A 13,209-nucleotide genomic window follows, 5' to 3' on the forward strand; every position below is an offset into this window, starting at 1 on the left:
ACCCATACATCCCCTTAAGGGTCGTTTGTTAGAATGTATAAAAATAATGCAAAATATGGTATATTAGTAATGTTTGTGTTAGTTATGCTTGCATTAGTTATGCTTATATTTTTCTTATGCAGTATTTGGTTCGCTATATTAAAAAAAATATGAATTACATAATTTATTTTAATTTTTTTTTTTTACATAATACTCTCAATATATATGTTGAAAAGGGTGCAGAAATTTTTTTAAGAGGTAATAGTATTTTTAAACATGTTAATGCATGTATTAGATCCATTGCATTATTAATACCATAGATTTTGAGGTATTAATAATACACACCTCAATATACAATAGAGCGTATAATTATTACTTACATTAGTTATACATAAACTAAAAAGATATATCAAACAAGATACTACTAATATACATTAAACTAATACATATATTAACTTTCTAATACACTCTACCAAACTACTCCTAAAACAACTATTTTCCTCTTCAAGCTGACATATCATCAAGCTGACATATCATCATATGCTTCTACTACACATAATAGTGTGTATCCAAATCTTATTTTACTCTTCATGTGAAGCATCCTAAAACAAGATAAATCCAACTGGCTCTTCTTGGTGTGTGTGGAAAGAGAAACTAAAAATAAATACTTTTTTCATTCCAAATTATATATGTTATTTCTTTTTTGATTCGTTTTAAAAAGAATATCGTCTTTCCTCATTTAGTAAATTTTAAAGACATAATTATAATTTTAGCTTTAGTAATTCTATTTAATTAAAAAAAAAGTAAATAGCAGATTTTTTGATAAAAAACAATCTGATAAATATTATCAAATTTTTTCTTATTTTTTAAATTTTATGTTCGGTCAAAATAATAGGAGACATAAAATGAGACTGAGGAGTTGGAAGAAACCCATCATCTTACTCACTTTTTTCTTTCAATAAACTAGTACTATCACCTATTTTGGTTGAGGGTAGTACAGAGTAGAGAGAACTAAACAAAGGGAAAAAGATAGTGAACTTGGGTCAGGGTGGGTAGCTCAAAACTGGAACTACTCACCTGATATGGTATTGTCTTCTTGCCCCCTTTTGTTAGCTGCACATTAGATTTGGGTTCTAATGTAGAAATTTCAAGTACCAACTGAAATTACCAGATCTCTCACGAATAAGAATTATCCTCTTTGCTCTGTAGGCCCCTTTTCTCTTTCTATTAATCTTCTCTCTTTTTTTCAATTTATTTTCTGGGTAGCTACATTTTTAGCTACTTCTGTGCTTTGTTGATAGTTAAGTAGATCTATGCTTTATGTTTTTTGGCTACTAAGTTAAAAAGTATTCTAATGAGGTTCTCAGGGTAATTTGAAGTTATTAATATTGTGCTTTGATGCATTATCCTTTTGGGAAGTGAAGCATATTCTTAATGTTGGTTGGTTTATGTAGAAAGAATTTTCAGTTTTAGCTGTGTTGATATTCTTCTTGTTTTTATTATTACTAGATTCTGACTCAATGCCTTTAGATCTGTCAATTAAGTTTAATTGTCTACCTGCTCGTTGGAAATTTCAATAACTGAATTTAATGTGTTCAAGAACTTAAGTAGATGAATGTTTAAACTAGTTTTTGAGTGTGTGTATCAGTGGCGGAGATAGGATTCTCACTAACGGGATTTAAAGTATGACTTCGGTGCCATGGAGCTAGACCGGTGAGCTGTTACACTTTCTTCGGAGAATGGTTGTGAATTAAACACAGAGAAAGTCAAAGGGGTTCAACATCTGCTGTATATACATAGAAAATAATTTAAATAATTTTAACCATATATGGACAGTCTAGTTTCCATCAAATGGGGTTTGGATGAACTACCTCTGCCCTATCTAGCTCCGCCCCTGGTGTCTAGTACAAAATTAATGTGACACAGGTACTGGGTGACAATTTCAGACTGAATGTAGTCTCTTATGGTGGAATCTGGTATAAGCTGCTGGCAGAGTAGGATCTCATAGTTGATGAATTTGTTTCAGTATGACTAGTACTAAATAAGGAGAGAGTTTCTGGATGACACATTTATGGTTCGTTAAGCTATTTATGGGAGTAAATTTAGACCGACGTAATTGTTTTTACACTTTAGTGTAAATGATGTAGTGACAGAATGGTGCATATGGATTAGTACTCCGTGTGTTTTTTAACCAAGTCCTGTTGTACATTACGACACTCATTTCAGATCCCAAAGCATGGCTGAGATTTCAAGAAATTAGTGCATTTGCCTGTAAGTTAAATGAGCTGTTTGAATATTCTTCATGAAAATCTATATCTTCTTAGAATTGAAAATCAAATGCCATTATCGGAGTATATCTTGTGCTGTATGATGCTAATCATTTGGTAACTTGTTATGATTTGGGTGGTATTAAGCAGTCATATTGTCACTCATCAATTCATAGTTTCACTGTATGGTTTCTTTTAGTTTAGTCCTGTACATTTCTATTTCTCTTTTTAACAGATAAACCAATGTTTCGGTCAATTGTTTATTGTTTTTAATTTTCAATTTTAAGTAAAAGTGTTAGTTTAACAAACATGTGTAACTTTTTTTTTTTTTTTTGGGTTAATGGAGAAAAAACATGTGCAACTCTTGGTATATTTTAATGATGAGCAAATAGAAGATAATCACATTTAACAAGTTGCACTTCTAACATTGTATAGCAGTTTAGCTGGAGAAACTTGACTTTCCCTAAATTGAGCATGTCAATTATGGTAACTTCATGAATTACGTTTCCATGTTTGAAGAGTCAGCTAGCTTCCCTGAAATTATAACCTCACCTGTTTTCTTATGCATTTAGTTTTACACATGAAGGATAAAGTTATCAATGTCCCCCAAAAAAATAAATTACGCATGAAGGATAATAAACATTGTTGTCTGAAGAAATCAGCATTTGTTGATTTTTTTTCTGCATCATTACGAAAAGCCTTAGAGAGATGACGCTTTTCAGAATTCAAGCTCACCATCCTGCTTACTGCTAAAAAAATGATTCCGATGCTGTACATTTTAGTCTTTATTTTCATTTTAATCAAGTCTTAACAGAAACCGTGAACATTCGTGTACTAGATAAAGGTGTGGTCTTGCTTAAGCTTAAGGAGTTGCTCTTACTTATCTCCCCTCCAAAAAAAGCAGAAGTTATATAACAGTCTCTTGCTATGAACTTTAAATTCCTCTTTCTTCGCCAAAGAACTTTAAATCAAGCATAGAAGGTTTTGGTCCTTCTTTTTGGGCGATAATTTAGAGAATCTCCTTAAACATGGCCACCTTCAGGGTTAAGAGTCAAAGATACTCTCCCTACTTTTTAACTCCTTGATCGATTCCGAGGCTGATCAGCTGGAATTTTTACCGCGACACGACATCTGCGCTTATGAATGTTCAATCACTTCATATATTGTAGATTATACTTTCTTTTGTAATGTTCAAGTGTATTGAGGCCATTTACTCTTTGATCCCCAGGACATGGGAAGTTTGGCACCTGAACCTGAGGTCATATGCTCGAAACATTACTTCAAATTGGGGCTGAAGGTATCTGGCAAGGAAAAATCAGCAAAACCCAGAGTTCTATCGCTTCTTTCGACACTTCTTGAGAGGTCTATTCAAAATACTGAAAGCCTATTAGAAAGTACAAAAAGAAAAGACGTGATCACAATATTTCATGGATCAAGAACCCCCTCTCTCGGTATTGAACAATACTTGGATCGCATTTTTAAGTATTCATGTTGCAGCCCTTCATGCTTTATGGTTGCACACATATACATGGAGAGATTCATTGAATGCACTAGTGCTCATTTAACTTCCCTCAATGTTCACCGACTACTTATCACAAGTGTGATGGTGGCAGCTAAATTCATTGATGATGCGTAAGTTTACATCAGACATGATCTTTCATACCTCATTCTTTACCAAAATGTGTAATAGCTATACATGCTTTGAGATTTATTGTCATGTTGACTAGTCATCCGATTGGATAGTTGAGTATTAGAGTCCAACCTGAAACCCTGTTCCAACCACATGCAGCAAGCTTTCCCTTTGGATTACTAACACAAAGGAGTTAATCTCATGCATTCATATATGCTATTCATTATCTGCTTGCTTCCTGAAACACAGTGAAGGGTGTTGCAACATTTTAATTCAGCAATGGACCCTCGCTTATTTGAATCTTTATATGATGCTGTGCATGATTTTCAGATTTTATAACAATGCATACTATGCAAGAGTAGGTGGTGTAACCACAAAAGAGTTGAATAAGCTGGAGATGAAATTCTTGTTTGGACTGGATTTTCAACTTCATGTAAGTGTCCCGACATTCGGAAGCTATTGCTCGCTCCTGGAGAAGGAAGGAACTGTAGGTCTCCAGATCGATCGCTCAATTCAGGCATGTAGAATCAGCGAGAGTTGGTCAAACAAAGACGATTCCACCTGTGCACAAATTGCAAGATGAGCTTTTAGAAAGGTGATCGAAGATATTGTCACAAAGTTGCAATACTCCTTCAGAGGTGGAAGAAATTAAAATGCTCGCCGTCAACCTAAAGAGTATATTGTTTGATATACTCTTTTACATTTTTACCCATTTTTGTTTTTGTGCAGGTGTTCTTTACTGTACTGGTGTAGCTCCTAGGAACCCTGGCTTCCTCTTCCTAGTTGCTAGTATCATTATTTTTCAGGTTTTGCAAAATTTGCCACTGATGTTGGTCCCTATAGAATGAGGGACATGCTTGTTTTTACTGTAGAAATTTCTTAGTGATTTCAGACCTTACTTCAAACAACCAAAGTTTGAACCCTGAAGGGTTTTATTTTACAATGCATTGTAAGAATTTCAGGTACTTGTGGGCGTTCAATTTTTTCTCCTATTTAATTTGATTTTTTTGTTAAGGGGGTGCGACTGACGAGTCAGGTGGTACCTTGAGCCTCATTAAACCAGTTCATGTCAATTCCTAAAATAACCAGGTGGTGGCAAGAGATGAAGTGTGATACTTGGAATTACAACAATTGACAAAGGTTGATGAGATGTCATGGAGATAGAAATCCAGTTGCTAAAGGAGAAGGTGGAGAGATACCACATACTCCCCCAAGTATAGTAAATTCTATCAGATAAAGCCGTAATCAGGTTACCCGAGATAGAATAGGGCTCAGTGCAATAGTAAATCTAGTAAATATAATAAGAGAAGAATTAGCATAAGAAAAGCCTAGCCTTGGAACAACTGCACTGATAAGTTAAAGATCGATAAAATATAACATTATAAGTGACGACAAGCAACATATGTAAGGGGTAATCCAAGACTATCAAAATTCTGTACACGACAAGCAACATATATAATTATTTTTATTTTTTGAGTAAATACATAATTACTCTTCGGATGTTGGCCGACATTTTTAAAAAGACACCTAAATTTTGAATTCGATCTATTATCCATTCTTCTTTATTCCGTTGCAAATATACTATTTTGGATCACTGCGTGTATACACGTGCCATAAGCGCGTGAAAGGGCTCAAATTTAATTTTTTTGATCAATTAAAAGCTGCTACGTGTAAATAATTAATATATAATTTATATATTTTTTAGAAGGAAAAAATTAATATTTATTTATTTTTTAAAATTATTTCATAAACCCATCATCCACCATTGTCTTCTTTCCAAACTTCTTCTTCATCACCATAACTCAACAACAACATCAATTACAATAATAATATCATCAATTATAACAACATCAATTACAGGAGCACCAACATCAATTAAAGCAACAAAAATGACATTATCATTACCATAATTTCAAAAAGGAAAGCTGATGTACAATCTCCATTTTAGTGGAGCTTTAAGTTCCATTTTAATGAAAGAAACTGGACAGAGATGGGGGAGGGAGATGATGGACGGAGTGGGGATGGAAGTAAGGGGTGGTGTGGGGTCATAAATAAAAAAAAATGGAGCTTAAAACTTAATTTAAATGGAGATTGTACAGAGCTTTAAGCTCCATTTAATGGAGCTGGACGTGGGGTGGAGGGGTAGGGGATGTTGTTGGGCGCGGGGATGGGGGAAGAGGGGGTGGGGTGGGGTGATAAATTAAATTAAAAAAAAATTATTAAAAAATAAATAAAACATGAAATTAGATATATTTAACATGTGGCAGTATTTGATTGGTGCGTGTGTTCATTTTTTTTATTGTGACTGATTCAGTGAAAAATGATGTATTTGCAAAGAATTAAATAATAATCGTAGGGTAATATGTCAAATTTAAAGTTTAGATATTTTTTGAAAATCTCAGCCAATATCAGAGAGTAATTAAGTATTTACTCTTATTTTCTTATTTTTTTATTAATATGATGAATTATTATAGATGAGTTGACGGATACTTTTATTCGCTTTCATTTTAAAAATGCCATTCAGTAATAAGATGATTATGCAATGTTTCGTTTATTACCCGAGTTCTCCCAAAAAGGTGCAATTGAACTGAAAGATTATAGACCAGTCAGATTCATCAGGAATGTCTACAACATTGCTGTCAAAATATTGGGGAAAGTGCAATAATGGCGGATAGGCCAAAACAAATTTGACTCCATCATCGATATACGTGCAGATGCATGTTTTTTTTTTTTATTAAAAATTTCTTTTTTTTTTGTGGAAGCATGTTCTTTATTTTTTTTTTTTTGCTTTTTAATTTCTGATTCGTCCGTGCTTCTTTATTTTTTTTTATTTCTTTTTTCTAATCATTCCTTTACTTTTTTCTCCTCCATTATTTGAAAGAATAATCAAATTATTTATTTTTTTAATCTTATCAAAATAAAAAGTAATTAATAATTATAAAAACTATATAATTATTGTATAAAAGAATTTTTTTCTTCACATACATTTAAAAAAGAATGTGTCAATGCATATTTGATACCAAATATATATATATATATATATATATATGCTAGTTTAGGGTACACGCTCCGCACGTGTGTCTCGCTTCAATGAGTTCAATTTTATAATATTATAAAGTAAAAAATACATTGATTAAAAATAAATTGATGATTTTATTAAATACAAAAAATTTTAAATAGAAAATTAATATATTCATATAAAAGCATTAAAAATCATTTTAAACTGAATTAAGAAAAACTACAAGGACTATGGAACGATAAAAAATGCTTAAGTTTTCTCGATGTAACATATGGAGCAATTCATATGATTTTAGAAAGTGTTAGAGGGCAACAAATTAATATCTTTACTATTATAAGAAAATATAATATGCTAAGGAAAGAATTTTAACAAAGAAATACTAAAGTTAATCAACAAAATATTTCAACATGAACTATATTATACAACAAATGAACAGTGCATAAAAAAACTGTCGCAAGGAAAAAAATAATAACTGAATCAAGTGAAATTACTATCATAATAGTGCTATATGATGTTGCTTTAAAAAATTTAGCACTATGCGTTATTGGAATATATAGCAAATATACGTATAAACTATCAAATACATGTGAAAGGAGTAAAATTTGCAGTAGTCGGAAGGAGAAATACAACGCTCGTAAAAAGTAATTGAAAAGGAAAAGAGATAAACCTTTGATTTTTTCAGCTACTTCATTCGACGATAATATGCTTGTTTCGTATAATTTTTCAACTGAAAGAGAAATGTGAGAAATTATTAAAAGGAAAAATCCCGTATTAATTATGTATAACACATATATAATATTTAATTTTTATCAACTAAAAGGAATGAAGAAGAAAAAGAAAATGATAATAAGGAGTGTAAGAAGAAAGCTTTAATTAATCATCAATCAAAATATCAAAATAAAAAGAAAATATAGAAACACGATAATTTATAAACATATCAAAATAAAAAGAAAATGTAGAAGCACAATAATTTATAGATATTTTTTTTTATATAAGGTATAATTCTATTTAATAAATAAGTGTTAAATTTTATGCTTTTTCACCTACCTCATCTTCATTGATTTGAAAGTCCTAAATGATAGGATAATTATTACACTTTCTCATATTGGCTTCTTAAACTTTTCTCTTTCCATGCATAACTTTTTTCTTATTTTGATTATCACATTTATTCCTTTTCATGCATATTTTTTTTTTTACGTAAAAACCTATTAAGGGCTCTTCTTTCCCACTAAAAATTTAGCATATTTAATTCTTTTAGGTATAGGACTCTTTCCCTCTATTAACGCACAGATTCGTCAAATTTTGACACTTTTAGTTTTTTTGTTGATATTGTTTTAATACAATTATAAGAATCTTTTATTACAGGAAAAAATACATAAAGTTGCACACTTAAGTTTTAAATTACAAAAAATAGCAACACTTTTATCAAATTACATTTTGTAGCATATGTATTTGTATATATTTGTATTTTTGTAGTAACTTACAAAAATATAAAATACATATCGATCATAAGGACGGTAAAAATCATATGTATTTGTATTTTTGTAGCAACAGTTTGCAAAAATATAAAATAAAACTTGCTATATTATGTAATTATGAAACTGTTAATATGAAACTCATAATTAAGGGGATAAGTATGTTATTTCTGAATTTTGCCCTTTATTATATAAGGTAAATTTTAAGTGAATTAAAAGTGTTAAATGATGTGATTTCTGACCTAGGTAAGAAAGAACTCTAATTAACTTTAAAATACTAAATATTAGAATCATCATTTAATATTATAATTTAAGAAAAAAGGTGAAAAGACGATTTTGTCTGAAGTAAAACATTTAATGAAGGGCAATATATTTATATTATACAAATAATGATACAACTTACATACACTTCATAATAATAATTGTACAGTTTCTATACATATCCTATCCAATTTTTAGTTTCATTAATTATTCTGATACATATTCTATACAATAGTGATATAATTTCTATACATATATTATACAAATACATTTTCTATACAATAATTATATGTTTTCTACACACATTTTATACAACCTTTAGCTGGAATAATATTTAAATACATAATATATACAATATTTATACACTTTCTACACACACATATACAAAAACATATTCTATACAATAATTATATAATTTTATACACATTCTATAAAAATTATATAGTTTCTACACACATTCTATACAACCTTTAGCTACAATTATTATTCAAATATGTATTTTATGAAACAACCATATAATTTCTGCACACATACAAATTTTTTATAGTGCATATCTTATACAATAACTATACAATTTATATACAAATCTTATTTAGCTTCTATACATATATCTTATATTAATACATAATCTATTGAATAATTATAAAGTTTCTATACAATTGGTTTTTATTATTCAAATACGTATTTTATAAAATAAAATAATTTCTATACGCATTCTATATAATTTTTATATGTATTTTATACTACATATTTTATACAATAACTATACAATTTATATACAAATCTTATCTAATTTCTATACATATATCTTATATTAATACATATTTTATAGAAAAATATAAAGTTTTCTATACAATTGTATTTAATTATTTTCTTTTAAAAAAAAGCACATTTTTTTATGTCAAAAAATTTGTAGCAAAAAGAAAATGTTATAGCGGGATTTGAAATTATTGGACGAAAATCTAACAAATATATGAAAAATATAGCTACAATTACTCCATGATTTTAAATTAAAAACCCTCTCTTGCTTCTGAGAAGGGGCTTCATCACCATGTTAAAGGAGGAAATGTTTCATCCATATCAATCTCAAGAGATTGTTCTTAATTTTCGAGCGTACAAATGAAAGGAAGGATAGATGAAAATGACCTAAATGGGAAAAAGATTGAAAATGACCAATTTTAGGAATTGGTTTGAAAGGAAGGGTAGATGAAAGTGATCCAAATGGGAAAAAGATTGAAAATAGCCAATTTTAGGAATTAGTTTGACCGATTAATCATTCTTTGTCAATTGACTCAAATATATGAACTATTTGTTTTATCATGGTCAGACAATGTCTTTTTTCCTAAAATATTAGCAAAAAGATATAAAAGGATTATTGAGAATTAGTTTCAAGACACTAAAATGTTGTGTTCTAATTACAAAAGATGAATGAGAAATGAAGGGAAGAAAAATAAAATTGAGTGAATGTTTTACATAAATTTCTACATGTTTATCCCAAATTACGTCCTATTCCAACGTTTAATAAAATTTCACAAAATCTCGAATTTCTATTTTTTCGATACATCTATATATTAATAAGAGATACATCTTATCTGATACATCCAATTAAACAACTATGGCAAAATTTCATAAAATCTCGAATTTCTATTTTTCTGATACATCTATTAATAAGAGATACATCTTATCTGACACATCCATTAAAACAACTATGACACGCTAAAAAAAGAAAAATAATAAAATTAAGGAGAAAATCATGCTTTATAACTTCAAAATTACTGTCAAAATCCCTAGAAATTCATAACTAGTTATAATGTTGATATTTTTTTTCAAAAAAAGGACCCTCATTCATCTTGTTGAAACATTCTTCTCCTTTCTTTAAAATTCAAAAGAATATCACCCCCGTCTGACCGACCAACTCCACCCCCTTATCTTTCAGAATTTCTTTAAAATCTTTTAGAATTTTAGCATTGCAAAATCTGTCATACCTTAACTGATGCGGTGAATCTTCTTTAACTATATAATGCATACCCAACATTGATGTACATAAAAAATAAAGCAGTTAGTAATTAGTCTGTGTCGTAGTCATATTAACTCAGATACAATCACTTTTTGAAGTTATTAGGTGGAGATACATAATTCTGTCTCATATTAAAGAGAGATACATAATTAAAATTATTTCTCAGGCATGAAATTAATGTTAATTGTGTATCACAATATCAAAATTTAGTACTAAGATACATTTATTTTTTAATCTCTTTAGTCTACATACATAATATTGTAATAAGACTGAAGAAAGATACATAATTAAAATTATGTCTCATGCATAAAATGAAGCCATTTATGTATCTCAATAGTAAAAATTATGTACCTGACGAATTTTTAATCCGATAGATATGTATAGTACCTTTTGAAGTGTGGCTTTTTTTTAAATTTTCAACAGCTTGTGTTTTGAAGGACCAAACTTCCCTTTTAAAGGAGCTAAATCCCATTTTTTTCTTTGATTTAACACCATCAATGGTGACATCGGGTGCTGAATCGATTCCTGCCATTGATAGTATTGGTGCGGTGATGTTGGTGGTATCAATGATAAATCATTTTCTTAAAAAAGAAAGAAAGAAAAGTCAAGAAATTTCTCTCAGAAATTTCACTGATGAATCATTTGATTTAACACCATTAATATCGACATCACTGATAAATTATTTTCTTGAAAATGGAAGAAAGAAGAATAAAAAAATTTCTCCCACAAATTTCAAACGTAAAGGAGAAATTGAAGATGAAAGAAAGAACAATAAATAAAGGATAGGTGAATATTTATGAGAGAAAGAGGGGTGTTATTCCCTCTTTAGCGATGTATGTGCTATTTTAAGAGAGAGAAAGTAAATAAGAGATTTAAGTAATTATTTAAAAGGGTTGAAATTTTAAGTAGTTAGGATAAGTTAAGTTGTGGTATTAAGTAATGGAAAAATAGCTCGGTGGACCCTTGTACTTGTCTGAGTTTGTAAAGTGAACATCTCTACTTAGATTTTTGTCATCTGACCCCCTGAACTCATCAAAACTCAATATTTTAAACTCCTCTGACCGTTGATCAAGCTTATGTGGCACAAAACCAGTTGAGTTGGACAAAACACGTTATTGTACACGCATGGGTGTGCATGAGAGACATTTTTTAATTAATTTTATATTAAAATAATTAAAAAAATAAAAATACCCCCTACCCCATTGCAACCCCAAAGCTGCCATGGCCAACGCTATTAGAGCCCTCCACCACCACCACTACACCCCAAAGCTGCCATGGCCAATGCCATTAGAGCACACCACCACCACCACTACAACCCAAGGCTGCCATCACTATCGCCATTAGATTTTTCCCTCCTTAAAACTTCTCAATCATCCTCCTTCACACCATTGCATCCCTAAGGCTGCTCCACAAATAAAGAACCTTTCTGTGGCGCCAATTATTCTCCATATTTAATGAATATTTACATAATTAATAATTATTTTATAACTGCAATATTATGTACCATACTAGCTTCTGCGAGAGGGTAGTATGAACATCAAATCGCATGCTACCACTACTGTGAAATACAATCCCTACATTTTCCACCCCCACAAATAAAGAATCAGCCCCCCTCCCCCCGCTACAGCCCCCACCATTTCACTTTTTAAACTTTTTTTTAAATTCACTTTCTCAGTTTAAATTTTTTATTTTTTTAGGATTAATTTTACAACTTCACAAATAAACAACTTTTACAAATTGTTAAAGATATCTGAATTTAAAAATTAAAAATTCATTATGTTTGTGTATGTGAATTTATAGTTAAAACGTTAAATTAATTAGAGAGAAATTTTAATTATTTGAAATGAATTTGATGTTTAATTTGTGAGCAAACATTAAGAACATGATTATTGAAATTTTTCAACAATTTGTAAAAGTTGTTTATTTAATTAAATTTATTTAATATTTAATTTTTTATGTGGAATTTAAAAAATTTATTTATTTAATTAATTTTTTAATATTTAATTTCTTATGTGGCATTTTAAAAATAACATAAAATTTAATGCAACATTTAAAAATAACGTGGAAGCTGACGTGAAAGCAATTGTGTTACACACACCAAAATAGAGTTTAAAATATTGAGTTTTATTGAGTTCAGGGGTTCAGATGACAAAAGACTAAGTAGAGATGTTCATTTTACAAACTCAGATAAGTACAAGGATCCACCGAACTATTTTACCTTAAGTAATTAATCCCTACTTTTTTTTACTTTTGGAAAAAGCTTTTCTCTCACATTGCTTGTGGAAGGGAAAGTTCTTATAATTAAATGTAGAATCACTGTTTTATATTCTTACAGGGTTGAGAAGAATACATACTTTATGCTGTTGTTGCTCGATTGACTTTGAAAAAGATTGCAAGAATTTTTTCTCAAGCTGATATGCGAACTGCATTCCCTCTACACACACTCATGTGTGACTACACACTCCTCCGTGACACTTGAACCAATGCATCTTTTTGAGTCATTGCTTTTTCTTGAAGCAATAGATCTTACCCATTTCTCTTTTGCGTGATTTACTATTACT

At 29.9% G+C, this 13,209-nt stretch overlaps 1 protein-coding gene across 4 annotated transcripts; it reads left to right on the forward strand.

Moving 5' to 3' along the window:
* Window positions 1-893: 893 nt before the first annotated feature.
* Window positions 894-4,841, forward strand: LOC107842703 (cyclin-P3-1). Of its 4 annotated transcripts, XR_001666025.2 has the most exons (4): window positions 898-1,064; window positions 3,475-3,878; window positions 4,207-4,514; window positions 4,606-4,841. XR_001666025.2 is itself a non-coding variant. In XM_016686659.2 (3 exons), the coding sequence occupies exons 1-3, from the start codon at window positions 1,062-1,064 to the stop codon at window positions 4,457-4,459; spliced, it is 660 nt and encodes a 219-aa protein (XP_016542145.1). In that variant the 5' UTR covers window positions 894-1,061; the 3' UTR covers window positions 4,460-4,841. The 4 variants fall into 4 exon arrangements, 3 of the variants coding, with proteins under 3 accessions (XP_016542145.1, XP_016542146.1, XP_047252954.1); XM_016686659.2 differs by having other exon boundaries at window positions 894-1,064; window positions 4,207-4,841; XM_016686660.2 differs by having other exon boundaries at window positions 898-1,184; window positions 4,207-4,841.
* The last annotated feature ends 8,368 nt before the right edge of the window (window positions 4,842-13,209 follow it).

This window comes from Capsicum annuum, chromosome 9 (genome assembly GCF_002878395.1).
Source record: "Capsicum annuum cultivar UCD-10X-F1 chromosome 9, UCD10Xv1.1, whole genome shotgun sequence".
NCBI lineage: Eukaryota > Viridiplantae > Streptophyta > Magnoliopsida > Solanales > Solanaceae > Capsicum > Capsicum annuum.

What these genes read in the sequence shown, in the direction of transcription:
- LOC107842703 (XM_016686659.2), top strand. An exon ending in GCTAAATTCATTGATGATGC is followed by an intron (nt 3,879 to 4,206) that starts GTAAGTTTACAT and finishes CATGATTTTCAG; the next exon opens with ATTTTATAACAATGCATACT.